Source organism: Pogonomyrmex barbatus, unplaced genomic scaffold (genome assembly GCF_055798465.1).
Source record: "Pogonomyrmex barbatus isolate J1 unplaced genomic scaffold, ASM5579846v1 scaffold5, whole genome shotgun sequence".
Classification (NCBI taxonomy): Eukaryota; Metazoa; Arthropoda; class Insecta; order Hymenoptera; family Formicidae; genus Pogonomyrmex; species Pogonomyrmex barbatus.
The window spans coordinates 10,645,802-10,673,691 of record NW_028297149.1 but is presented as its reverse complement, the minus strand read 5'-3'; the positions used below and the strand labels follow the sequence as shown (position 1 = coordinate 10,673,691).

The 27,890-nt window shown below is 29.2% G+C and overlaps 5 protein-coding genes and 1 long non-coding RNA gene across 7 annotated transcripts; 2 read left to right on the top strand and 4 right to left on the bottom strand.

The window, feature by feature from the left end:
* Positions 1-278: 278 nt before the first annotated feature.
* Positions 279-1,792, bottom strand: LOC105431353 (uncharacterized). Its single transcript, XM_011645486.3, has 3 exons — positions 1,641-1,792; positions 995-1,114; positions 279-752 (listed from the first exon to the last, which is right to left on the bottom strand). The coding sequence occupies exons 1-3, from the start codon at positions 1,702-1,704 to the stop codon at positions 556-558; spliced, it is 381 nt and encodes a 126-aa protein (XP_011643788.2). The 5' UTR covers positions 1,705-1,792; the 3' UTR covers positions 279-555.
* A 1,228-nt stretch (positions 1,793-3,020) lies between these two features.
* Positions 3,021-4,438, bottom strand: LOC105431352 (uncharacterized). The gene is made up of 3 exons (XM_011645485.2): positions 4,224-4,438; positions 3,942-4,070; positions 3,021-3,518 (listed from the first exon to the last, which is right to left on the bottom strand). Exons 1-3 carry the CDS (start codon positions 4,285-4,287, stop codon positions 3,337-3,339), a joined length of 375 nt encoding a protein of 124 aa, XP_011643787.2. The 5' UTR covers positions 4,288-4,438; the 3' UTR covers positions 3,021-3,336.
* Positions 4,439-6,000: 1,562 nt separating this feature from the next.
* Positions 6,001-16,725, bottom strand: LOC105431351 (uncharacterized). Of its 2 annotated transcripts, XM_089081573.1 has the most exons (5): positions 16,582-16,725; positions 15,994-16,115; positions 7,250-9,610; positions 6,942-7,031; positions 6,001-6,572 (listed from the first exon to the last, which is right to left on the bottom strand). In XM_089081573.1, the coding sequence occupies exons 3-5, from the start codon at positions 9,471-9,473 to the stop codon at positions 6,355-6,357; spliced, it is 2,532 nt and encodes an 843-aa protein (XP_088937699.1). In that variant the 5' UTR covers positions 9,474-9,610; positions 15,994-16,115; positions 16,582-16,725; the 3' UTR covers positions 6,001-6,354. The 2 variants fall into 2 exon arrangements, with proteins under 2 accessions (XP_088937699.1, XP_011643783.2); XM_011645481.3 differs by lacking the exons at positions 15,994-16,115; positions 16,582-16,725 and adding an exon at positions 10,308-10,492.
* A 1,273-nt stretch (positions 16,726-17,998) lies between these two features.
* On the top strand, positions 17,999-18,983 carry LOC105431349 (uncharacterized). The gene is made up of 2 exons (XM_011645480.3): positions 17,999-18,394; positions 18,807-18,983. Exon 1 carries the CDS (start codon positions 18,078-18,080, stop codon positions 18,390-18,392), a length of 315 nt encoding a protein of 104 aa, XP_011643782.2. The 5' UTR covers positions 17,999-18,077; the 3' UTR covers positions 18,393-18,394; positions 18,807-18,983.
* Positions 18,984-20,791: 1,808 nt separating this feature from the next.
* LOC148935451 (uncharacterized) lies at positions 20,792-21,676 on the top strand. Its single transcript, XR_016140430.1, has 2 exons — positions 20,792-21,034; positions 21,501-21,676. It is a non-coding gene; the product is annotated as an uncharacterized LOC148935451 (long non-coding RNA).
* Positions 21,677-23,034: 1,358 nt separating this feature from the next.
* Positions 23,035-24,082, bottom strand: LOC148935450 (myrmicitoxin(1)-Pr6b). Its single transcript, XM_089081911.1, has 2 exons — positions 23,895-24,082; positions 23,035-23,460 (listed from the first exon to the last, which is right to left on the bottom strand). The coding sequence occupies exons 1-2, from the start codon at positions 24,003-24,005 to the stop codon at positions 23,404-23,406; spliced, it is 168 nt and encodes a 55-aa protein (XP_088938037.1). The 5' UTR covers positions 24,006-24,082; the 3' UTR covers positions 23,035-23,403.
* Between the last annotated feature and the right edge of the window lie 3,808 nt (positions 24,083-27,890).

Sequence of the window (27,890 nt, the reverse complement as noted above, 5' to 3'; positions counted from 1 at the left end):
TTTTTTTTTTTTCAACGCGATATTAATGGAAAATTACATGCCACACGCGAGAAACCGACTGCTAATATATTGTGCATTATATGCCGAGGGATGAAAGTTTATGGCTATATAATAAGTGATTTTATAAACAACGTACACAGAAATCGCATAAGAAATATTCATCATAGTAATTGCACGCGATAAACGACAATAATTATGCATGACGAATAATAAATTATTTCGCGTGTCTTGTATTTTGGTCATGAAGTATACGAAGATAAAAGTAGAAATCAAACGTGTGCAGCTTTTTAAATATTTTTTGTTACAATCAGTTGTACAATACCTTGTATATACCTTTTCAGTTTTAATCAGGCACTAATATAAATGATACTATATATATATAATTAATATTTATAGATTTATAGAATTCAAAAAGAGATACAAAGCAAAAAACACCTTATATAGTAAAGACAAAAAATACATATTCTATGAAAAAATATTAATATTAAAAGATGTGATAAAGGAAAGTTACAATAAGCAGAAAAATTTAATAATGTAAAGAATAGTCTAAAGGAATCATCGCATTGACAATAACAGCGCAATCAATCCCGAGCCTATTATTGTAATAATTGATACCGCATTGCTGGCAGAAGCATTACAGAGATCTGTGTTGCATGTCCAACACTCTTTCAAATTTTCCTGCCTCATAGCTTCATCACATGTATCAGCAGCTAAGCATGCACGTCTGATGTTTAAAGTACCATCAGTCTCACCTAGAAAAAATTTTTATTTTTACAAATCTATAAATAATTTATACATAAAAATATAATCTATTTTTCAAAATTTTGCTATTTAATTTGTAGTAGACATTTCTGCGTATTTCTAAGCAGATTCGCAAAAATAAGATAACTAAAGTTTCTCTTTACAGCATGCATGTTTTAAAAAACATTACTAGTATACGTTATTTTGAGTACGGACTCCAATATTAAAATATACATATTTTTATTATACATACTATATTTAATAAACACACAGCTTTCTGCGCAGTCTATTGTCTCATTTGGTAACAGTGTAAGTTTATCTTTGCAAGTTTGGCTTCCCTGCGTATAACAACTATAGCATCTCAGTGTCTCACCTTAAGAAAAGAACAAAATAATAAACTAATGAAATATAAACATCTCTTGCAAGATTAAGCAAGATCTTTATCTAATAATTTTTTTTTCAAAATTTATATAAAATCAAAAACAATTACTTTCGCCACAAACTACACATGCCATTACTTTTTAACAGACTTGAAAGGTAACAGTCTAAAACTAAATAATCGTTAATTAATGATATCAACTTTAATGATATCAATTAATTTTTCTCTCTTTTCTATTTCAAAGAACTTTTATCACTTCAGTCAAAATTCGGACTAGGACTTTTCTATTATTCATTAGACAAATATCTCTATTAATTTATTATAATTCAACTGAGGCATATACCTAGTAATATTTGTCGTAATAATCGGATGAATATTGAAAAGACGTTGAAGAACGTCATTTTTTATCCGACATAGAGAATATACAATAAGTATAGTATGGATTAAAAATTGTTTTTAGTACTATGCTTAATAAAATTGTTAATGAGCAAATAAATTGTTAAAAATTTATATCTTGTACCTGAATGAAGAATAGAAAATAGGACAAATATGGCTATTACAAAGAAGCGATGTTGCCCTTCCATTTTTTATGCACTTTTATGCACTTTGATATACGTCAAACCGAGAGACCTGCACAGTAAAACTAAATGCACCTTGTGAAGTTCTTGTCGAATATATCCGTTTTACAAACTATGATAAACTATGAAATCATCATGATAAGTTATCGCAAACTGTATCGTGCAAACATTATTGAACGTCGAAGTTCCTGTCATCGCTAGAACTTTCAACGTGATTAAATTGCCAAAGAATATTTTTTATTATAAATATCAATTATTAACAAACGTATGAATACAAATATATAATAAATAAACAAATAAATATAACATAAAAAATAATAATTATAATGTTTATTAAAAATACATTATCTTAATTATTATATTTTTATATATTACATTTATTACATTTATATATTACATTTATATATTACACTTATTACATTTATATATTACATTTATATATTACACTTTAAAAAATATTATCTATGCATATAATGCATGCTGTACGTTAGGTGACAATTAGCATTGAATTAAGCTTTTAACACATTATTCAGAACGGAATAATTTTCTATTGCGTGACGTCATGTTATACTGCTTTAAAAGATACCGTTCTGCAAATTATTAGTCATTTAAGATAAGGGAATTCTAATTACATTTATCCTTGTAATTTTATTTAATTTTTTTATGTTTTTTAATAAAAATAAACATTTCTTTTCTTCCGTCTACTGATGTAATGAAAGCTTAGTTCAAGATAAGACCAAGACGGCATTAGAGAGCAATCCAAAAGAACAATCCACTATTAAAGTGGACTATTTTATATAATTTTTCGTTGCGTAGCCAGCGGACTAAGACTTTACAGTTAGATCTGCGTTTTATCGTGATGCGTAAGAGAAACGCAGCGAACGCTAAGGACATAGAACCTTGAGAATTTCCTCGCTCATTGTGATTCGCAAGAGAAAATAAGGTCTCGTATGCGCTCTTCCTGGCATATCAGAACAGAATTTCCCACACTGTCATGGCCCAGTTTTGCAGGAACACACCTTTCGAAGAAAAATTCTTGGATGCTTTAGATTGAATAAAATAGCAAATGAAAATGTTTGAAATTTAATTTTTTAGAAAGTTTAATACTTTTTTAACATTATTGCATAATCGCTTCATCACATTAAAAATGTGAATTAAAAATTATATATAAATTATTTATCATATATTTATACATATTATATATATATATATATATATATATTTATTTATTTATTTATATATTTATGTATATGACAAAAATCTATAATTTATATGTATTGATTAAAATATAAAGAGTTAAATAATCAATACCAATAATAATATTTATAGTAATAATTTAATAAAGTTTTTATTTAAAAATCCAGTTACATTAAATAACATGTTCATACATCATATAATATTAAATTACATGTTTAATAGAATTTTTTAAATATTTTTTATGTAGCATTCATTGTAACAATTAATATAAATTAAAATAATGCAGAGCGAAGAATTTTATATTGTATTATAAGAAAAGGAAAACATTTCTTGAAAAAAAAAAAAATGTTGAGATAGAAATATATAAGGAAAAAAATGTTATATTATAATATATAACAAGATTACAGATTTTAATGACATATAAGAATTGTCTATAAAAGATTATTGAATCTTCCATAACAGTGTGATCAGTCCCGAGACTATTATTGTGACAATTGATACTGTGTTGCTGGTGGAAGCGTTACATAAATCTGTACTGCATTCGTGAATGCATTTTTTAAAAATTGACTTGCATTGTCCAGCAATAAAACAACCTCGTCCGATGGCAGTAGTGTTCTTTACATCTAAAAAAAAAAACAAATTTTACTTTTCTAATAAATCTATAAAAATCTGTAAAAATAATATATAAATATAATGTACTTTTAAAAATTCTATTGTTTAAGTTATAAGGAGCATTTTTATATAATTGTTAACACTTCAAAAAATAGCTTAAAACTGTTATATTTGAATTTTTTCTGCAAATTATTGATGAAAAAGATTGAAAAAAACTGGAATATTATAAAAAAATTGTGATAAGTTTTCTTAAAATAATGTATTAGAAGAATTGATAAATTTTTCTCATCTTAATGATAGCAGATCATTAAAAATAAAGCAGAAGATTTCTTTTTACAACTTGCATTTTAAGAAACATTACTTGTGTAAGTTATTTTTAATGTAAAATCTAACGTTAAGTCTAAGGTATGTATTTTTTAATTTTAGCTACCTACCATATTCATATGTTATACAATTATTTTTTAAGACAGGATCATAACACTCTTCCGTTTCGTTTTTGGTCGGTGCTTTTTCGCAAGTTTTGCTTGTCTCCGACGTACATTTATAACATTTGAGTGCGTCACCTTAAGAACAAACAAAATAACAACGAATAAAAAATGGGAAATGATATAGACATCGCTAAAAAGGTTTTAAAATATTTTTAAAGATTGTTAAAATTTTTAAAGAATAATAAAAAAATCGTCAAAGAAATTATCGAAAATTTACATCTTTTGTACCTGAATGAATAATTAATAATATAACCAATATGGTTATCACAAAAAGACGATGAAGACCCTGCATTTTTGCTGCACCTCTATTTGAGTCACGTCGAATCAAAAACTGCACGATATCGATGTCGAAAATCCGACTACACCTTGCGGAACTTTTAGCGAATATATCCGTTTCGGTATCGAAGCGGTCTATGATTAACTGTGAAATCAGTATCGTGATAAGTTATCATAACTGTACAAGATTATCGAACATGCGATTTCCGTTATCGTTTCGAAGACTGACGAAAACGTAAAAATATTTTATTAACAAATATCAATTTTTAACAGACGTGTGAATGAAATATAATAAGCACAATATTTGTTAAAAAATGAGAAATGCATTAGCTTAATTATTATATCTCTGTATATATTACAATTTATTATCTATTGAAAATTTTTACAGAATTTAATCTTGTCAGTATAATATTAACAGTTTTGCAAACGTAATACAAGCAATAAAATATATTAATGTTTCTAATGAATTTTTTCTTTATATTATATAATCATTAATAACACAAAACAATTTTGAAACAACATTTAGAAACGCATACTAATATTTGTATATAAATTACAATTCGCAATTTTTAAATAGTCTTTTTAATATTTATATAAAATTATAATTGTAGAATTTTTCACACATTACACATTATTATTATTGTAAATTTGTATTATTATTATTATAATAAAATTTTAATATTATTTAATAATAATTACGTAATTATCTTTTAATAAATAATATTTCTTAGATAAAAGTAAAGTTTGCTGAAATGCAAGACTCAAGTCCCGCAAATTTCGTCCTTGCTAACTCCCCGGTATTATCCATGTAAGCGTAACGCAATTCCGTTTACCGCACTTCCGGTAACGTCGTGTGTTATGGACGTCTTAAAGTGCAAATACATAGCTCAGTTGAGAGTGTTTAGCAGTAAAGTATGGGATCGCCTGAAGGTTCTTCAGTTGATCGAATGCGTATTTGTCCGAATTAAACAGACATAAAATATCAATGTTATTCCGGAAAAGTAGTATGATTGTATCGATAGACGATTAAGTATTAGAAAGAAACATCTCCTACATTATATTTAATCCTAACAAATAAAAAAAAGTCGTGTTAATATATGTTATAATAAATTTATATGTACTTTTTGCAAAAAAGAATAGAAGTTTTTTATTTATCTAATATCAAAATAAAAATTATTACAATACTTAATGTACTAGAAAAGATTTACTTTTACATCAAAAGATTTTTTTAATAACAATTGTATTAATTATTGCGAAACAAAATTGTGATTATAAATATATAATTCAAATATATTGAAATATTAAATTGTTAAAACTTAAAAAAGAAATTTATCATAATCTATTTTTAGAAACATATTGATATTCATCTTTGCTTATCGATAAGCAACATTTGAGATCACAAAAATAATTACATAAAGACATTCTCATTAGCTTTCCATATAAATGCTCATAAAGATGCAATCTGCAAATTTAAAAGTCTATTCATGCATAATTATGTGCTAAGTATTGACTGCTTCCTTGAAACCGTGTTAGGTCCATGATCATTATATCATGAAAAGTACATAGCCATACCATCTTTGCAATGCCCAATCCTTCCGATACTTTTTTTTCAAATATATATTTAAAATTGCGACAAATGATTCGTAAGTTTAGATTAGATATTTTATAAATAATGATATAATAAAATGATATAATAAAATAGAGTAATATATAGATATAAAATATAACATAATAGAAAAAAGTTAAGATCTTTATAATATATAATACAATATAAATATATAATAACATATATAACGTAGTATAAATATACATAGTATAATATAATACAATCATCAAATCTCTATATTTTATTGCAAAAATATATCTTGTTTAATTTTTCATTGATGGATATAAGTTTCGTAAACTGCGATAACTACTCTATTCGTTTTGACATTATCGATTTTTCTTTTATTTCTTTTTTAATAAAAAACCTCGTCTATTTTATTTACAAAAATTTAATATAACGTGAATTCTTGTTAGAAGATTCTTATAAAAGATGCATTATATGATAAAATGACATCACAATATTTCAAATTTCAAAAAATTAAGAATCCGAAAAAATAAATACAGTAGACCATGTGAGTATAAGCCATGTCAAAGTTACCATATTAATTGATACTATATTAGCACTATTATTAGCATTATTACATTCGTCTGAAGCACATTTCTTTTGTATTTCACATTTATCAATAGAATTTTCAGGACACGTATAGCTGGAAAGAACACACTTACGCTCGATAGCTTCAGTCTTGTTACTGTATTCTAAAAAAATAATATTTATTATTATTTATGCAAAAGAATACTTATAATATATAAATTGTATATTGGAATACGCTATTGAAGTGATTATATGTGTAAATAATATATTAACGTTTAATAATGTATGCATATGTACACATATATATATAATTTTCATATAAGAATTGATAATTTCTTAAAATATATTGATAATAGAGATAGGATTTTTGTAAACTCTAATAATTAACTCAGGTAAATTTTTTCGTATCTTTGAAAATATGTGACCAAGGAAAAAAGCTATATGTAATACTTTTATGAATACTATTTATACAAATAATATTATAGAAATAAAAAATTAAATCTATTTTAAATCTATATTTATTAAATACTTACTATATTTGATTATTGCACAATTCCATTCTTCTTCTGCATTTTCTTGAATATTCGGAAAAATGCTTCTTCGTAGTCTAGGGTGTACCACAGCTAAAAATAAAACATTTTGTAAATATGTAATATATAGTAATATATAGTAAGTATTTTGTTTTGGATTTGTATATGATAAAGAAACTTTATAAAATTTAAAAAATAATTAATACAAAAATTTATTTAAATTTTTATACATACACAAAATACATAATTTTGCAAAAGAAAAAAAAAAGAAGCAAGAAAAAATATTAATTCTATTTTTTAATTGTTTTTACCATTCGGGTTTTTTTGCAGAAACGATGCTGCTTGAACAGGCATTATTGTGTCGGTCCGTGCTATGAAATCATTTGACGTCAAATCAGATAGTCTCGGATTGAGATTCGATATCGATGCAGTCAGTGTTGTTGGATTGTTTGACATTATGTCGACCAACATCGTTGGATCGCTCGATGTTGGATTGGTCGATATCGTTGGATCAGTCGACATCGTCGATTCAGTCCACATCGTTGGATTGGTCGATATCGTTGAATCAGTTGATGTCGTTGGATTTGTCGATGTTGAATCGGTCGATGTCATCGGATCAGTCGATGTCGTTGGATTAGTCGACGTTTGATCAGTCGACATCGTCGATTCAGTCCACATCGTTGCATCGGTCGATGTCGTTGGATCAGTCGATGTTGAATCGGTCGATGTCATCGGATCAGTCGATGTCGTTGGATTAGTCGACGTTTGATCAGTCGACATCGTCGATTCAGTCGACATCGTTGGATTGGTCGATATCGTTGAATCAGTTGATGTTGGATTTGTCGACGTTGGATCAGTCGATGTCAAGTCGGTCGATGTTGGCGGATCAGTCGATGTCGTCGGATTAGTCGACGTTTGATCAGTCGACATCGTTGGATCGCTCGATGTTGGATTGGTCGATGTTGGATTGGTCGATATCGTTGGATCAGTTGATGTCGTTGGATTTGTCGATGTTGCATCGGTCGATGTCATCGGATCAGTCGATGTCGTTGGATTAGTCGACGTTTGATCAGTCGACATCGTCGATTCAGTCGACATCGTTGGATTGGTCGATATCGTTGAATCAGTTGATGTTGGATTTGTCGACGTTGAATCAGTCGATGTCGAGTCGGTCGATGTTGGCGGATCAGTCGATGTCGTCGGATTAGTCGACGTTTGATCAGTCGACATCGTTGGATCGCTCGATGTTGGATTGGTCGATGTTGGATTGGTCGATATCGTTGGATCAGTTGATGTCGTTGGATTTGTCGATGTTGCATCGGTCGATGTCGTTGGATCAGTCGACGTTGAATCGGTCGATGTCATCGGATCAGTCGATGTCGTTGGATTAGTCGACGTTTGATCAGTCGACATCGTCGATTCAGTCCACATCGTTGGATTGGTCGATATCGTTGAATCAGTTGATGTCGTTGGATTTGTCGATGTTGCATCGGTCGATGTCGTTGGATCAGTCGACGTTGAATCGGTCGATGTCATCGGATTAGTCGATGTCGTTGGATTAGTCGACGTTTGATCAGTCGACATCGTCGATTCAGTCGACATCGTTGGATTGGTCGATATCGTTGAATCAGTTGATGTTGGATTTGTCGACGTTGGATCAGTCGATGTCGAGTCGGTCGATGTTGGCGGATCAGTCGATGTCGTCGGATTAGTCGACGTTTGATCAGTCGACATCGTTGGATCGCTCGATGTTGGATTGGTCGATGTTGGATTGGTCGATATCGTTGGATTAGTTGATGTCGTTGGATTTGTCGATGTTGCATCGGTCGATGTCGTTGGCTCAGTCGATGTTGAATCGGTCGATGTCATCGGATCAGTTGATGTCGTTGGATTAGTCGACGTTTGATCAGTCGACATCGTCGATTCAGTCGACATCGTTGGATTGGTCGATATCGTTGAATCAGTTGATGTTGGATTTGTCGACGTTGGATTAGTCGATGTCGAGTCGGTCGATGTTGGCGGATCAGTCGATGTCGTCGGATTAGTCGACGTTTGATCAGTCGACATCGTCGTTGGATCGCTCGATGTTGGATTGGTCGATATCGTTGGATTAGTTGATGTCGTTGGATTTGTCGACATCGGGTCAGTTGATATTGTCGAATCAGTCGACGTTGGGCCGGTTGATGTCGAATCAGTCGATATCGTCGAATCAGTCCATATTGATGAAGTGGTTGATGTAATAGTTGGTAATAAGGTTGTCGTCGTCGGATTGGTTGGTGTTGAGATTGATGATGTAATAGTCGACGTAATAGTTGACGTCGACGTAGTGTTCGACGCCGGAGTGGTTGTCGATGTAGTGGTCGACGCCGGAGTGGTTGTCGATGTAGTGGTCGACGCCGGAGTGGTTGTCGATGTAGTGTTCGACGCCGGAGTGGTTGTCGACGTAGTAGTTGTCGACGTAGTGTTCGACGCCGGAGTGGTTGTCGACGTAGTAGTTGTCGACGTAATAGTTGTCGATGTAGTAGTTGTCGACATAGTGGTTGTCGATGTAGTAGTTGGTGGAACAGTTGATGAAGATAATTTACACTCTACAATCAATGAGTCTGATAGTGGTCCATTTGCACAATTCTCATTTTCTAGCGAATTGCACTTGTAACATTTCAATGCGTCTCCTTTAAAAAAATAAAATAATAAATTAATAAAAATTCTTTCTTATGTAAAATTAATTTATATTATTTTAATAAAAAATTTCACAGTTCTATTAATTATATTATTGCTGCATTGGCAATATCTTTTATTTTATTAGTTTTCATATTAAGTATATAGTAATAGATGATGATTGATAATCATGAAATAAATTTTATAATAAAAGAATATTACATAAATGATAGATTTTTATGTTATAAATATACATGTGTCATGACGTTTTTAACTGTTACTAAATACTAGAAGTTATAAATATATAAAATTCTTATTACAATTGTCAAGACTTTCACTCATTCTCAAATATTAAAAATTATTTTTAAATATTAAGTAATAATATGTCAAATAATAAGATAGATAAAAACAATTTTTTACAGATTTATCATCAATTTTTTTAAAGCTCTAGACCATGTAAGCAAGCGAACGCAAATGAACTAATGCAAAATTAGAACAATTGCATCGTTTGTACTTACTGAAGCGAGTTGTATACTCATGCTCGCTTATTTAATCTGGTTTCAACTTCACATAAAGTTGAAAAAACGTGCGTGCTTGCTGATTTTTTAATATGAAATTGGAAACACACACTATTTGACACTTAGCGATTCTCCATTAATTACAAAATTGCTAATGCAATCGAATAAATTATTAAGAATTTATATCGCATACCTGAGTAAAGAATAGCGAATGCAATTACTAAGATAGTGATCACAAAGGAATAACTTTTCTTCGCCATCCTTGATGTGACTTGAAATACTTCAAACTAAGAAATGCCGTGATACTTGGAGAAATCTGGATACACTTTGTAACGTTATCATCGTTATTCACTACACAGGTGATTGCGATAAATGCTTAGATTATCAAGCTCCAACAATATTATCATTTCCGAGATGTGATTAAGATGCGAAAAATAAATTATCAGGGATTTGTCCTTAATACTTTGGTGCAATTATGCTTTTTGTTACGCGACGAAGAAATACTAGAAAAATATATCGTTAATAATTCGATCTTTCATAGACACAAGTAAAATGTCATCATACATATTAAAAACATAATAAAAACAAAAAATGCATGAGCTTAATTACTTTCTCAATATTTGCGCAAGTTTTATTAAGACTCAGTAACAAACAATTTTCTTTAAGAAGATTTTTTTTAAGAAATATTCTTATCGTATATAGTAGAAATTTTTAAAGAATTATCAAACAGAATTATCAAAAGAATTATTAATGAGATTGATTGTTATACGATAACGTTAATAATAAAATATATTCTATTGTATTTAGAAGTATTTTTTAGTTAAAAGGATAATTGTTAAATACTTTAACTTCGTCCAGTTTAATAGTTCTTTGCTAATATTTAAGGAATATTTAACAATCTTTTTCATTGCACATATGTAAATAAATACATAAATAAATAAATATATATATATATATATATATTTATGTGTTTTATTTATTTATTTATGTATTTATTTACATATGTGCAATGAAAAAGATTGTTAAATATTCCTTAAATATTAGCAAAGAACTATTAAACTAGACGATATATATATAGCTCAAAACTAAATTTGAGGATGAATTCTTAGCAAGCAGCCGTTTTCATGGATGATTAAGTGTGACGTCGCTTGACTGGCGCGCGGAGAAACATTTTCAGTTCAGTTACGAATTATAGTTAACATTACAAGGAGTACACGTTACCGTAACATCCACATTTTTCGCGCATTCAAGCGAGAAAACTGCGCGACCGTTAGGTCAGCGCAAGCTAGTGCTATACGTCATCTTGGTCATTTCATAGTACCGCAATTATAATAAAAACAAACACAGAATATGCTAATCAAAGAACCAACAAAGAAATGCTATAACATGCTACATATATTACTGATTAAATAACAAGACGTGCTGGAAGTTAAAAAAATTTAAATATTTTAAAATGCGCGCGCGCGCATCCATGTAAAAAAATTAAATTACTCTGTTAAAACGATATCCAATTAACATTTTTGCAAGAAAAGCGGAATTAATTTTCAGTAACGTAGGCACTATATGAACTTCTGATTAAAATAAAGCTCATGGAAAAATTATTTGAAAATTATTTGAAAATAACATATTTACACAAGTTGTAATAAACGCTTGATTTATCTCTTTGTTGTTTACAATGATCTCTTTGTGCTACTGTAAAATTTTTCTCATTTCGACCTTTTCAATGCTATTTAAATGTCTATTGACTCGTTTAAATCATTCATGCGTTTATCTCTTCTCGATCAACTTTTACGACCGTCCAATTCGCGCCGATGCTTTTGAATCGCAACGAAAATTTCCATTAGGGTAATTAAATCGCTTAATTCAATCGCTGATTTTTAATCAATTATTTTGTTCGTTAATAGAACATTACAAGAAATAATGAGTAATTAAATAAAATTAAATTAAATAATGAAATAAAAGAAATATTATTAAAATCCCGGATATGAAATAATTAAAAGATAATGTAATTGACTTGCAGATTATTTTATTGTCGAAGATGACGTTGTTGCTTTTATTGATATTAGTTATTGATACTAGTTATTTGCACAAACTCTCAACGACCGATATAATATCATTATTTGAGATATTGGTCTTTCTTTTGCACAAAATAAAACTCCGTATTTTGTAAAATCGTAAAAATTTATTACAAGGAAATAGATAAATAATTTTCCATTATACGTACATTCTCACATGAGTCATTCTTGCGTGAAAAGTGAAAACGAAAAATTATTCATCTTGTTATTTTGATTAACAACAAGTATATATATATATATATATATATATATATATATATATATATATCATCGTCAAATGGACCGCGTCACAATCACGTTATCGATCCGATCATTTTTTGATTATTTCTTAGATTATTTCGATCTGCAAATTCGAGCGTCAAAGTATCAGAGGTAGTAATTATTTTTTCAAGTGACTTCGAATACGATACGAGCTGCGGTAAAACTAAGGGAATGATTACGTCGTGAAAGGGGAGAACCCTGTGGGTGTTCGTCAGAGCATGAAGGTATTCGCTTCCCACGCTTAAGCCGTGGAATAACAATGATGCTCGCGGATGCTTGCGCATCCTTGCCGCCTCCGCCGGTTGCCCGGCGTCAACGCGTTACGCTTCGTGTTTCTTCAAATTTTGCCCCGCCGTGCTAAATCGGCTCTTTTTGCTCGCACACTACTTTTACTCGCTCAAAATCTTTCGTGAAAGGAGGTATGGAATTAAAAGAACAATGCAATCTGTTTTGGCAAATGCAATGCAATGCTTGGGATAAATTGTAATCTTTGTTAGTAACGTTAAAAATACGATGTATGTTTCGATGTTTTTATCTTACTTTCTTTTTAGTTATTCCGTAAAATTCTCGCAGACACTAGAACGGTAATCTCTCTTTCTTCTCATCTCTCCGCCTCCGCTCTTTCTTCCTCCACTGCGCATCGTCACACATCCCTTTAAACCGTAAACACGCACAACTCTTGTAAAATTTACATGTAAAATTTTTACTCGCTCGAAATTGACTCTTCCGTGAAAGGAGGTATGGAATTAAAAGAACAATGCAATCTGTTTTGGCAAATGCAATGCAATGCTGGGTAAACTGTAATCTTTGTTAGTAACGTTAAAAATACGATATATGTTTCAATGTTTTTGTGTTTTTATCTTACTTTCTTTTTAGTTATTCCGTAAAATTCTCGCAGCAATTAATCGACACGCATCAATATCTGATCACGTGTATCACACGTCATATAAAAGTGTATCGATGAGATAAGAATATCTGCTCGGTATCAATAAATGGTGGATTAAATGGTTGCACAGCCGTCAGGTCTCATCCATGTTGCAATATTGGTACGGAATGCAACTGATATATAAAGCAAATTTATGGCACTATAATGACGTAGCAATGTGTCAAGAAAATGCTCCACTGCGGGGATCCCAGCCGTGTTTCCGCGTTTCGCTAATTATACTTTCCTCGATAGATCAAAGTCATTTAGATTTATGCGGCGAAAGCGCGTGATGTATTTTTGATACACCAAAGTTTGTAGAGTAAGACGTTAGAATCGTAATCGTAGTATTACATCTTCAGTATTGAAGAATAATTCATTAAAAATAAAGATGAGACAACTTTGAATTAAAAATAAATTTTTTTATCAATTTTTCAAAAAATGAGTCTCTCCATAATTCTGATTTTCCATAAACTCTGGATATCACAATAATTTGGTTTTAAAAGACCAAATCTAAGGAATTTTTTCTGTTTACAAAGAAGATAAGAGCAAGAAAAAAATGTTAGAAATAAAGACAAAGTATAAAAAAAAAGATAATTGTATATATGCACTCTGAGATTATGTTGGTCTTGAACTAAATTTTATAATTTGTCTACAGATGAGCCATTCTTTTTTAATTAAATTTATTAGTTTAGAAATTTTGCCGTTGCGATGATGATTCTTGGAATTCGTACTTGCATGCATTTATGAGCATTGGGGTTTATTCTCCTCGCGAATTTCTTTGCGATATGTGGAAATGCGTGTAGAATGCAGAAAAATGAATGCGCAGAGAATACGTGGGTATACAAATACATTCTGATGGAGCATAGAGAGGCGATGTAAAGCTGCATGCCAGTTGTACAAGAGTTGTCAGACTAGAATTCTGGCGAAACGCGGATGCCTGAATCAAATCGACATCTCGTTGTATCACGCGTCTCTCGAACATCGACACGTCGATATTTCGCGGACACACGTCGTACAGAAATAAATTTATACTAAATCTGATGGCGTGGGAATCACAAATTCTAACAAATTTATCTCTTACGAAACCTGACATCCAACAATATTAATATCGCATCGATATAATTCTCAAAGAAAATAAATATTACCGATGTTGTTAATAAGTATTAGTCTGATGTAAAAGTTTATCTATATAGTTCTTCTGAAAAAAAGAATTGCACATTCTATACGAAATAAGATTCCTTAGTTTTACTAATGTACAATTGGCAACATTATATATTTTTAAGCTTAGTTTATTAACAGTTAGTTTATTATTAACATATATTATATTTTTCTAAAGAATATAGCGTCTTAAAGATGTCTAAAAGATGTGCGTATTCTCGAGATGTATTTAGAATATTTATATAATATATCATTGAGGTATTTTCTCGGGATATCCACACGATATATCATAACTATATTTTTAGGATATATCTCAAAATATTTACACGATATGTTATTTATTTGTACATATGTTTCCAAGATGAAATTTGAAAATTTTTCCTTGTAATTCTTGTGTTCTAATAAATGTTGCATAAAAGGAGCATAATAGGAACATATAAATAAAAATTAGATACTACAAAATTAGACTCTAAATAAAAATTAGATACAACAAAATTAGATTCTAAATTAAAATTAGATACTGTAAAAATTCTTTGAATGTACGTGTATTAATACATAATTATGTTGCAAGTATGTACCATTCGGAGAGTGCAAATAGTCTCATAATTAACATATGTAATTGATTTACGATTTATTTGTGTAAGATAAAATTGATTCACTCTTATGATATTTCATCATTATTAGCTACCTTAATATCTTAGGAAACATTCTATGACATGCATCATCTGTACATATCGTATCAGATAAAATAAGATTTGATATGATGGATTACATATGTTTTTTATACACACTGACAAATTATATGTACTTTTTGATGTGTGCTTTTCCGCGAAAATCGAAGTTCGATTGATCATTGATTATTAATCTAATAAAGATCATTATTAAAAATAAATAAGAAAGATCTCTTTATTCGGGGAAGATAAAGATAAGATTTTATTTTATAAGTTTGATGTCTTCCGCATATTTTATAAAATATTGCATGAATGAAAACATTTTATGTGCAGTATAATAATTAATTAAATTGTCGAATATATTAGTAAGAATAATAAAACTCATCAAATCAGTAAATAAATTAATGATTAGTAAAACTTATCTTGCAATGTAATAACAATTGATATTCGTAAATATATCACCTTACTGCGTATTTTCAAATTTTATGTTTTGCCTTACTAAATTTTAATTTCCAATCGCGAATAATTCTAATATTATATATAACATGATTTATAATCATGAATTGAATAATCATAATAAGATGAGATCGGCAAGGGCATCGCTAAAATTATTTATAGCTATGTGGTACACGTGGGCCGCGACACGAGTCTAGAACCAAGATCGCTACAAAGGTATAATTATCATTTATCACTAATGCATGGCGAACGCATCGCAATTTATGGTTTGACGACGATAGCGTGGTATGAGATGTGATTTTATGACGCATAAAATAAAATTTCTCTTCAAACCTTTATTGTATAGTCAAGAAAAAGGACAGATTCGAGCGGTTGATGCATTATTTCCGTCGTCGAGAGAAGATATCATTAATATTTAGAAATTTCAGCGATATAGCTCTCGATATGTGCTTTATCTGAAGAAACAATGTATAAACAATGTCAATTCTTTATCAATGAGTAAAACAAAAAAGTGACATGATAATATACGAGATCATGTGTTCGCGGAATACGAATTTCCAATGACTTTGCGTATATATATATATATATATATATAAAATAAAAATATCTTATATGTGAAAAAAACAGAGATTAATATTTTTTTTAATTTATAGAAAGAAACACTTTTGCTTATGTCAAGTTGAATTTCTTCTTTTTACATCCAGCAAATTGGATATAGCATTACGTAGAATATCTCAATTTCTATATTACTTCTTTCTAATTGACAGATAGAAAATTCTCATTACTAAATATAAATGTAATATTAACAACTTATAAAATAATAGCATCTGAGTTGTATTTGTGAATGGATTTACCTCACATGGAATGTCGGTTGTTATAAACTAAAGCAATAATTGCAATGGAATTAAATAGTAAAGTTACCGAGTTGCGAATTTTGTAATGCCAGGATTCTTGAGTTGAGTTCCATTGTTCTCTGTCTTATTAAATAAAGCACACTTAAAGCAAGTTTTATGTTTACTCTTGAAGATAACAACAATAACAGTTTGAGAAAAATTGATTTCTTTTCGCACGTACTGCACGAATTTAGATAATATTTTTTATGTTAAATATTGCTTGTGCGATGCATGATAACAGTAAGAATGTGTAATAATTTTCGTCGACTTATTATTATTATTAATATTATAGTTTGAAATACAATCACAAACTTGAAGCATAAAATTATTAAAACATTGGACTAATAATTGAATAAATAATATATATTATATATAATAAATAGTTAACATTATTTGCAAATTTTACATAAATTAAACAATAAATAAAATTTAAATTTTTAGTTAATTTATTTATTGTTTGCCTTTACGTTTTCTCGAAAAAATTTGAGAAATTTGACATTTACATATTAACAATGCTGCGTAACAGTAAAATTTTATTTTTGATAGAATGTTATTAAAGATTAGTAATATATTATTTAACAATATAATTTTAAGCGTAGTTTCTTTGACAGCTACATTTATCATAAGAATAACAATCGTAAAAAGTGAACAATATACTTCTAATATACTTCTAAGAGAAGATATTATTTTTATCAATTAGTAATATTTTTTATATAATTTTGTTTTATTAAAGTTTCATGATATCTATATCGTTAGATTACCGACAAAATAATGATTAAGTCATGAAATACGTAAAAGATAATGCGCGTAGATAATACCTCACAATGTATATATTAAATTTTTTAAACGTTTGTTTATTATATGCAATAAAGTTACGATAAAATCGCTACATACTCAATTTGCATACTTGCATACTTACATTTCATATCAATGAACGTCATATAAAATCGTATGATATTAACATATCAATGTTTATCAATAAAATTAAACTTTAGATTATCTGTACTTATTTAAAATAAAATTTATTTTATTACTCTGACGATTTTTTTATAATACTTTTACTACCGATTACTAAATGATATTAAGTTTAAACGTACAAATACACTAATTTTCTTTCAATTTTTAACAATTTTAAGATATCGATAAACACATAAAGAAAATGTTATCTTTGAAGATAACTTTTTGAGGCATTGACGTCACGAAAACATTATGGAATAGTAATAAAGATTTAATAAAATTAATGCATTCTCTTTACGTCATAAAGAGGATCTTAAAATCGTTTTATTGATTAAATGTAACATGGATTTACTGTAATACATGTTATATTTTTGTCAATTTTTCTTATGTATTTACTTTAGAATCCTCTTAAAATTAATATCACACTATTTTTTTATTCTTTTGATATACTTTATTACGTAGATAATAAAGCACAATTTTTTTCTATAAATTCTCAGTCAAGCTAAGGAAAGGCAATATAACGCAACATAACGTAACATAAAGTAATTTCAAACAAAAGAAATCAATATGAAGACTACAATCCTCTTGTGCGGATTTGCACTTATTGTCGCAATTATCATCCCAACTATTAATGGAGGACCAACTGCGGGAGCCACTGCTCTTGCTACTCCAACTGCTGAAGCTACTGCTTATGGTTCTCCAACTGCTGAAGCTGTTGCCACTCCAACTGCTGGAGCTAATCCAGATGCTACTGCTACTGCAACTGCCACTGCAGAAGCAGAAGCAACTGCTGAGGCTTTAGCCGAAGCTTATGCCGAAGCTTTTGCCGAAGCTTTAGCTACAGCAATAGCTACAGCAATAACTACAGCTAAAAATACATAAATGTATGTGTAAATGATTTAATTTGATTTAATTTGATTTAATTTGATTTAATTATATATAATTTAATTTGATTTAATTATACATCTTAAAGGTATTTTTTAATATTCTTTACATATATAAGCCATTTTTTTGTACGATTGCTTTAATATTGCAATATTAGTTAATAATATATTTATTGTTTATCATTTACGATAATAAAAATCATCATTCAAGTAATTATTATTTAATTAGATAATCTATAGTTAATGCAATAAAATGCATTAAAATAGAAATTAAATATACAATTAAAAAAGTTTGTTTAAATCTTTACATAGAAATATAATACTACAATTTTTTTACTTTTAAATCATGCTTAATTAAGAAATTAATATCTTTATTAATATCTTTATTAAAAAATATATATTTATATTTCAGGACAAATCGTTGATGAAACTGAGCTCATCATTACTAAATTATTTAAATACAACTTCGAAAAACATTAGTAGATACCTTAGATATAATAAATTCTCTTTAACATGTGACATATTAACATGTTATATATATGTGTGAAAAGTTAAGCATTTGCTTTAAAATAAACGCAATTGCAAATCATATCAGTTTTATTGTTAATTACCATTTCCAAAGAACATTTAGTTTGTAATTTAATATATTCTGACATATGTAGCAAATATCTTTGTTGATGCATTATTTTAATATCAAGTTGGACAATCAATAATACGTTATTAGTGTATTTAAAATATTTTTTGTTTTATATTTAAGATAAAGTCAACTCTAAATAATGTCTACGGTATAAACAATTAATTCAAGATGTTTTAGGTTAAAAAAATTATTAGTGTATTAAAGAATACCCTACTAACATTAAGTAATAATGAATAAATATTTTTAATAATTGTAACATAATAATAACAAATTTAATAAAATATTTATAAAAAATATATATATATATATAGAGTCTTTAATTCTTTTAAACATTCATACTGTAATACATATGTTTTAATTTTTAATAAATTTAATATAACGGAACAATTCTTGGAGTTATATATAGCTAAAATTCATAAATACGCAATCTCTTTAAAGTAATTATAAGATTACATTAATCTCTTGATTAATCTTTTATTGGAAACGTAACATGTCGTTTCATTTCGCTTGACAGAAGTCTGCGCGAGAAATTAGAGCGTGACGCGTCTCTGTTGCGAGATTACGTGTATGAAATTGCACAGTAACTGCCAAGTTCAAGGTCGATGAGATCCGATCTGTCATTAGCCATTACAAGATTCCAATGTATATTCTCTGCTCAGTTTATACATTATATTACTTTCACTTGGTCTTGATTTGTGCAAAAGCAAATATCTACAGTCAAGATTACCGATGACTGACTCGGATGATGATGATGATGAAGTAAAATATGGATCAATGTGTAAATGTGTAAATGTGTGTTGCTCAAATATTATTTAGTAGATTTGAACAAATATTAAAATTTTAGATAAAATTAGTAAATATTATAAACATTAAAAAGTTATAATTAAACATTAAATTAAAATTTGCAATATAAACAAAACCATTAATTTTTAATCTGGATTGTGCACATAAAAAGTATGTATTTGTATTATTTAAATAAATGATGTATTTATGTTATGTAAATAAAATATATACAGGTACAATTATTATTATATTTTCCCTTGGGATTATACAATATAATCATCGAGTTAGACAATTACAAGTTTAACGTATGTGATATTTATCGACTTCTTTGCAAAGGTTGGCTGAGTGTATCTCAAACAATTACCGATCGTATCAAACTGTTAATTTATCAACAACAATAAATGCTTTTTGACTCACAAAATTGCAGTTAAACTGTTAATGTATTAATTTGTGCATACATGTACATGTCATAGTTATCGCTATGTTATTTGAATTGACTAATCTTTCAAATTAATTTTTATTCTATATAACGTAATACTTCAATAGACTCAATTGGTGTGCTCGAATTCTAGCAACGTTAATATTACAATTCAAAAAAGATTTATTAAAGTGAAACTTTTATTTTCGTAATCTTAGTCATACTATTTTTGTATAAAAATTAAAATCGTAGCAAATAAATGACAAATAATAAAAACATTATTGCTTAGCATTTTTCAATATAAAATAAAAAAAGCACAATCGCGCCGCCTGATATTTTTCGTATTTCCACAAGTGTTTATGGCACTCAAATGTTACTTTACAACGTATGATGTCAGACTATAGTTATATTTATCAAAATATGATATGTCATAATAATAAAAAGTGTGACATTTTTATTGGCAGATATTTTGAAATTATCATATCTCACGATGCGTGATACATTTTATTATAGCTAATAAAATAAATAAAGGTTTATGTGTCTTATTTTATATCTTTGATATATTTTATTACGCTGATATTTAGGTACAAATTTTCCTATAAATAAGTAAGGCAGATAGATCAAAATCAGTTGCGACAAGAAGATCGCAGAACATAGTAATTTTACATAAGGAAAGACAAACATGAAAGCAATAATCTTCTTATTTGCTGTACTTACGGTTGTCGCAATCATTATCCCAATTATTAGTGGAGAACCTAATGCTGGACCACATGCCGCAAGCATTGATCTTAACGAGATTATAGTAACGAAATTATTTCTTTCACTATTTTAAGTAATGATTTAAATAAATCAAGATATAACGTGCGCACACACGCGCACGTGTGTGTGTGTGTGTGTGTGTGTGTGTGTGTGTGTGTGTGTGTGTGTGTGTGTGTGGATAATATAATATTACATAAAAATTAATTTAATTGCACATTCTAAAACTACTTATTATTCATTTTTATCTAATCAATTATATTTTTTCTATAAAGATATGCAAGCGAATTTAAAATTAAACACATGTATTTAATGATAAATGTGTTTAATTTTAAATTCGCTTGCATATCTTTATAGAAAAAATATAATTGATTAGACAAAAATTAATAATAAGTAGTTTTAGAATATATATATATATATATATATATATATATATATATATAGCGTAGTACTATTTAAACTATATATAATAATTATTATATTATTCTAAAGAAAAAATATTTGCATTTTAGAAAAAAATGAGACCAGACCTTCTAAAAATGTTGGACGATATAAAAACAAAAATTCAAGGGTAAAAAATATAATATGAAAATCTTAACTACAACACAGATTTACTAATGTCTAATATTGTCGGAATTGTTATAAATGTTAAATACTTATTAACTTAATAAACGCAGCAGCAAATTAATTTTAATGATTAAATTATTTAAAGATATCCAAAAATTTTCTAAATCTGACATATAGCGAGATACACAGAAAGAATATTTTTGCTGACAAATCTAAAATTATTTTGTAGAATACTTAAATATGATGCTGCAAAAATGTTTGATCTTCTAACAATCAATTTGAACATCATATAATAATTTTGAAGATCCAAATAAAATTATTTTCAGATCTGTATCTAGCCAAATTTTTAGATTTGCCAGCAAAAGTGTTCTTTCCGTGTATATATTTAATATTGAATTTTAAAATATGTAATAAATAATAACTTTCTTATTAGCTTTTGGTAAGAAAAAGATTACCTAATTTGTCAGACAATTAAATTAAATTAAAATAGTAACCACTAAATATGTATAAATGAAACACTCAAAAGATACTAAATATAGATATATATATATATATATATATACCTTATATCTATTATATACCTTTATATCTATTTTCTTATTTAAATTTAAGATTTATTGAAAATAAAACAAATAATTATTTTTACATATTTTTAATGTATAATATTTAATGCAAAATGCAAAATGAACATAATGAGGAAAGCTTTTCTTCTATAATCAAGATAATTTTATTATATGATGATTATAATTGTGAAAAGTTGTTTTTTAATTCTTTACGACTTTCTCATTGAGAAGGGATTTTAGACGATTCCAATGTATCAAGATAGTCATAATGATAAAATATGAAAGTGCACGTAACATATGTCACGTTCATCAAGAATATCATAAATGTGAAAGTGCTGAAATATGTCCCGTGAAACAAGAGACTAATTTAGTAGAAAAATTATATCAACATTACCCTTCGTCACGCAGTGAATTTAGTTAACTTAACCAGCAAAGCGTTACAAAGCGTTGCAAAAAATATTCTTTAAATAGAATCAACTCTCTGAGTTAGTTTAATTTTATGTAATGTATTTAATCACGTGAGACACACTTACTGCTTGTCTTCGCGTTATGTTTGCTCGTTTATTTATGAATCTACTTTGAATAATTTATTCACTCGGATGTTCACTGTTCCATCTGCACCATCTCCGACTTTCTGCTACCTTCTCGAACTCAATTTTAATATAATGAGCAAACTTGTTGAGAAATAAATAATGCATGGAGAATCAGAAATCGTTATTCCTCTTTTATTCACGTTTCTATTTTCATCTATCAATATTCAAACAATAAATTTAATGTTACTAGTGATCATAACATATATGCAAGAGTGACGTTTCAGATTGTGGAAGTTACGTCTATAATTAATATCATAATCAAAATCCCCTTTAATTATTATAAAATAATCATAAAATACTTAGAAAATTTAAATATACACAGATTTTTATTTATATGTAAATTTATTTTAATAATTTTTTTAATAGACATACGTTGTTTAATATAATGTTCTAAAACAATTATTGCGAGTAACATTTGAATTCATTTACATAAAACATGTTTTTAATTTTTTTTTATAAAATATATATTAAATTTTACATAATTGATATACAATATATTTTCATACGTGACAATTATTTTGGAAAACCTAATACATATTATATTTTATTTTATATAATACATAACCATTTTCGTTTTTGAAAATTATTTTATTTAATTTTTTTATATTATATTATCAGAAAATATTATTTGCAAAATATTAGTTAAATCTGAAGAATTTATTATCCTGTAGATATGTAGATTATTTGATTATTTAGTGATTCACGAGCCAATTGACTAGCTCAGTTATCCGATCAAAAATTCCGATTTTCTGAAACGTAGAAAAGTAAATAAAATTTATATAATTTATATCATATTAATTATATATTTATGTATTTATATTATATTAATTACATATACATTTATATAATGTATTATATAATTTTATATCTAATGCAAGAACAAATATTTCATTACATAGCATGATTTGCAAAAACAACTTTTTATAAAAAATTTTGTATATTAAGATTAATATTATATCTATGTGCCTCCTGTGATTTAAAAAAATTGCATGTAATTTGCATTAAAAAAATTGCATTAAAAATTTGTTGGTTATTAGAAAGTGTGTAGGCTTATGTATAAGTATAAAATAGATACAATAAAAAAAAATACATATGTATATATATATAAAATATAAAATATTAAATATAAAATATTAAAAGATGCTTAGTTTAATTAAATATACCTTATTATAAATTTTCATACCTTAGCTTGTCCAGGTTTGTCGGCTATAGCTTCGGCTAATGATTCAGCCATAATGCCAGAACCCATAAATGCAACAACAGCAATTAATAAAAATGCGTATATTATTTTCATCGTGATAATCTTTCAAAATATCGACTTGAAATTTAAAATTCAAGTATGCTAGTATTCTTCAGGATACAACAATTTATAGCACAAAAATCGTGATTATGCTATAAATATTATCTAATAGAGAGACATTTTTGAATTTATCATGCAGTTTTATTTATTAAATTTTATTTACATATAATGTCTTCCTTTCTTTCAAGATAAAATATTTATCGTTGAATATAAAATAATTTTTTAATACTCAACACATAATATGTACGATTCTATTTATAATCTAAAATACACTTTTGCACATTTCTATGTATTTATAATAATATGTATAGAATTTATATATACATATTTATATATACATATATAATAATATATATATAAATGATATAATTATTTTAGTTTCATTCTATATCATATAATTTATCGTTAAAAAATATTACTGCAAAAATAATTAAAATATGAAAGATTTAAATATATCATTTTTATGATTTCGCGCATATTGCTCCAATTTAAAATGTCGTTTTCTATAAGTTGCTAAATTTTCTGATTTATTTTATGCCTTAAATCTTTAATTGAAAGAGAAATACTTATCTCAATTACATATACTCATGTAATATATCTTTTTTTATTATATAATTTTAAGTTTATTGCAGTAATTGTTCAATTTGTCATAAAACAATTATTCTCTGACAATAGCAAAGACTACTAGAATTATTATAAAATACGTTTGTCTGATTTGAAAAAAACTCGAATGTATTAATGAATATCTGGCGGGTATAAAGCAAGGAAAAAAAGGGGCGAACACTAAAGAGCGAGTTTGCTGCTAGAGTTGCGGCGGATTAAAACAAGGATAAATGAACAGCGGCCGGACTGGACCGCTGAAAATAAAACGCAGTAAAGTAAAGGGTGGCCGGTCGAGCTTGTGAGAAAACGGTGGGAGAGTCGACAGCGAAGAGGTTGCAAGAGGCGTCTCTTACGCAAAGGAAAGTTGGATCTTCCACTCTCGGACGAGCGAGAGAGATGAGACGGGATCTTGTTAGCCCTGAACTTGGTCACGAGGATGGCCGATGTTCCTCTGCGGCTTAAGAGCAAGACTGGACCTATTTCTGCATCAAGCTGCAGGAACGTTAATTTTCGCCTTTTTTTCGAAAGAAAAAAAAAAAAAAAAGAAAAGGAAAGAGAATCAAATTTAAATAACCTATTGCTGTTTTATTAGATATTTATATATTTGACAAAATATCATAATAACAAAAATGCATATTTAAAGATAAAAATTGCATAATCTTTCAGCTGTAAATAGCCGGAAATGCAATCTAGTTACTCTAGTGGGACATCAAGAATTATTTCATTATTTACCATTGACAATGGGAAAATTTAGTAAATTAAATCTCTATCAGATTTGTTTGTCAACTAATTTCAACTAGGTCAATAAGTTGATTTCAGAAAAATGTAAAAATAACGCAGCATACATTTCCGCTAATAATTGAAGCTCGTTTTTTTTTTTCACTACTCGTACTGTCTCTTGTATTCACATATTTTCCGGCAGATGCTTTCTTAGAATCTCATCCGGGCTATCTTTAGCGCGGTAGGAAATAACCGTAGCTTGCGGAAAAATCTTGGAAACGGTGCCGCCAATCTGTCTCGCGGGACCAGTCATCGCGGTGATCGCTTTAAACAGATGCGGACTCTCTTTCGACTATAATACACGCGTGGAGAAAACGGCTTTCGATTTGAGAGACCTGTCAGCTGATTGCGTTAAATACTCGCTTCCGGGAATGCCTAGAAAACTAGTCGTAAATAGCTGATGGGTCAATAAAGGCGCGGGGTACGCGAAGTCCGCGAGACGCAATTGGGTTTATGGGAGATGTTACCGGGAAGGTTTCATGGACATGCGAGACGACGAGAAAGCGCAAGACACGCAAACGCGCGTAGGCAGAGACGCGTTAAAACCGACGACGTCATTACGGTGGTTCTCTACTGGAAAAGTATTTGTAATTCGCGACTCCTCTCGAACCTCTCGAATTATACACTTCGAATTCGAGGATCATCCGCATCTATTCGATATGTATATTACATTGAATTGCCTGGAATAAAATGTATTCGAGACTCGCTAAAAAAATTCCTCGAATGTCTATGGCCAATGTCTAAATGTAAATGTGACTCTTCACGAGCGCAATCGTGCCGTCTTCGACTGCACGTAATGGCATATACTATCGCGACGAAGCGCATACTAGTGACGATAGTATACTGATGAGTCATAACTCCGACTCATAGACCATCTACCTTCCTGAGCCTGAGTGCGTCGTAAGTTTCGATTACGTTCAAAGATTGACAAACATACATTTCGATTAATCTCATTTTGCATGTATGCGCATCAAACATCCTTTATTACTTTCTAGTTATCTATTCGATAATGCTGTCATTAATGTAGGAGTCCAAGGGTCAACAAATCTTTTCTGTAAAAATCCAGATGATATAAGTATTTTAGACTTCACGGATCAAGAGAAAATAAGATTTTTATATCATAAAAGAGGAAACAAATCTTTCTACGAATTTGGTATTTAAAATAATAATAATTAAAGTCACAATTAAATAATAAAATAATTCTTATGTAAGCACGTAACGAGCTAGATTTGGCAATTCTGATGTAGCAATAAAAATTTTAATTTATTAATTTTAAAAGATATTTTTTGTTATGATGGCTACTCGTTTCGACCTGAAGAGAATACATGAAGAAGGCGCAAACGCACGTTCGAGCGGAAACAGTCGCACGAACAGTTCGAACATGAAAGAATGTAATGACAGATCCATGCTTCTGTCTGGCAGGATTGACCGATTGAAGAGTACGGTCGGCCATCGTGGCAAACGATAGACGATTAATCTCGACGGGACGCAGAGTCATTCGCAAAAATCGCAATGAGAGATGAGACATGGGACTCAGATTTGCTAGCAGCTCGGCTCACGCAATGGATCAATTCGCTCGTAAATTCCGTAACGAGTCCTCGTCGCACGTAAGCGTGGAATGATGTCGTCGGCAACATTGCGGAATGCCGATTGCGTAAAAACAATTAAGCCAATTAAAGCGCGCGGTCAACGGATAATGCGAGAAAATATGAGATAATAATGCGTCGGACGCGCCATTGTTTATTTATCGAATCGTTCCGGAATGCAGGAATCGTGTCGTGTCGTTTCTCGTTTATTGCACATCGATCAGCAAAAATCGCGGTTCGCACTTTTTTTTTGTATAAATTTTTTTATAAATATTGCACTTTGGCAGGTTGGGCAATGCGGTGTATCGATCGCTAAGAACACGACGCGTGAATCCTCAAGAAGATCGCGAAGGTTAAACTTCATCATGGATTTGGCAGGCGAATCGAAGAACTCGGCGGCATTGTTCGCGAGCCACGCGAACTTTTTTGTCACTTCACGGATATCGTTTAACGATTTCTCTTCGTGACGGCTTCCATCAAAACCCTCATATGTTAGAGAGACCGCGGTTTTACATCGCCGTCGGTTTTTGCACGGTGATATTTGCCCGATTGTTCACGTGCCAGTAACGATGAGTATTATTTAAAGCGACTTCCTGCGAGTCCCACTTTGCGTGAAAGGAAGAATCATTACTTGCGGTTCTTTCGAGCTACCGCCGACATGACTCTAAACCCTATATTGACCCAGACTGCGTGAGCTGAATGCTTTTACCATCGCGTATCCCCGTGCCCGGGATCATTTATGGGCGAAAACAGTGTTAACAGCGTGTCCACGTGTGTCGCTGGGTCAACGGCTTGTTACGTGAGAGTTTCCTCGTAAACGAGAGAATTACCATTCTCGAAGAAGCGATCGAAAACGGGAGAAACATCGGAGAAATTCAGAAACTTGAAAAAATTTTAGAAGAGAAATAAA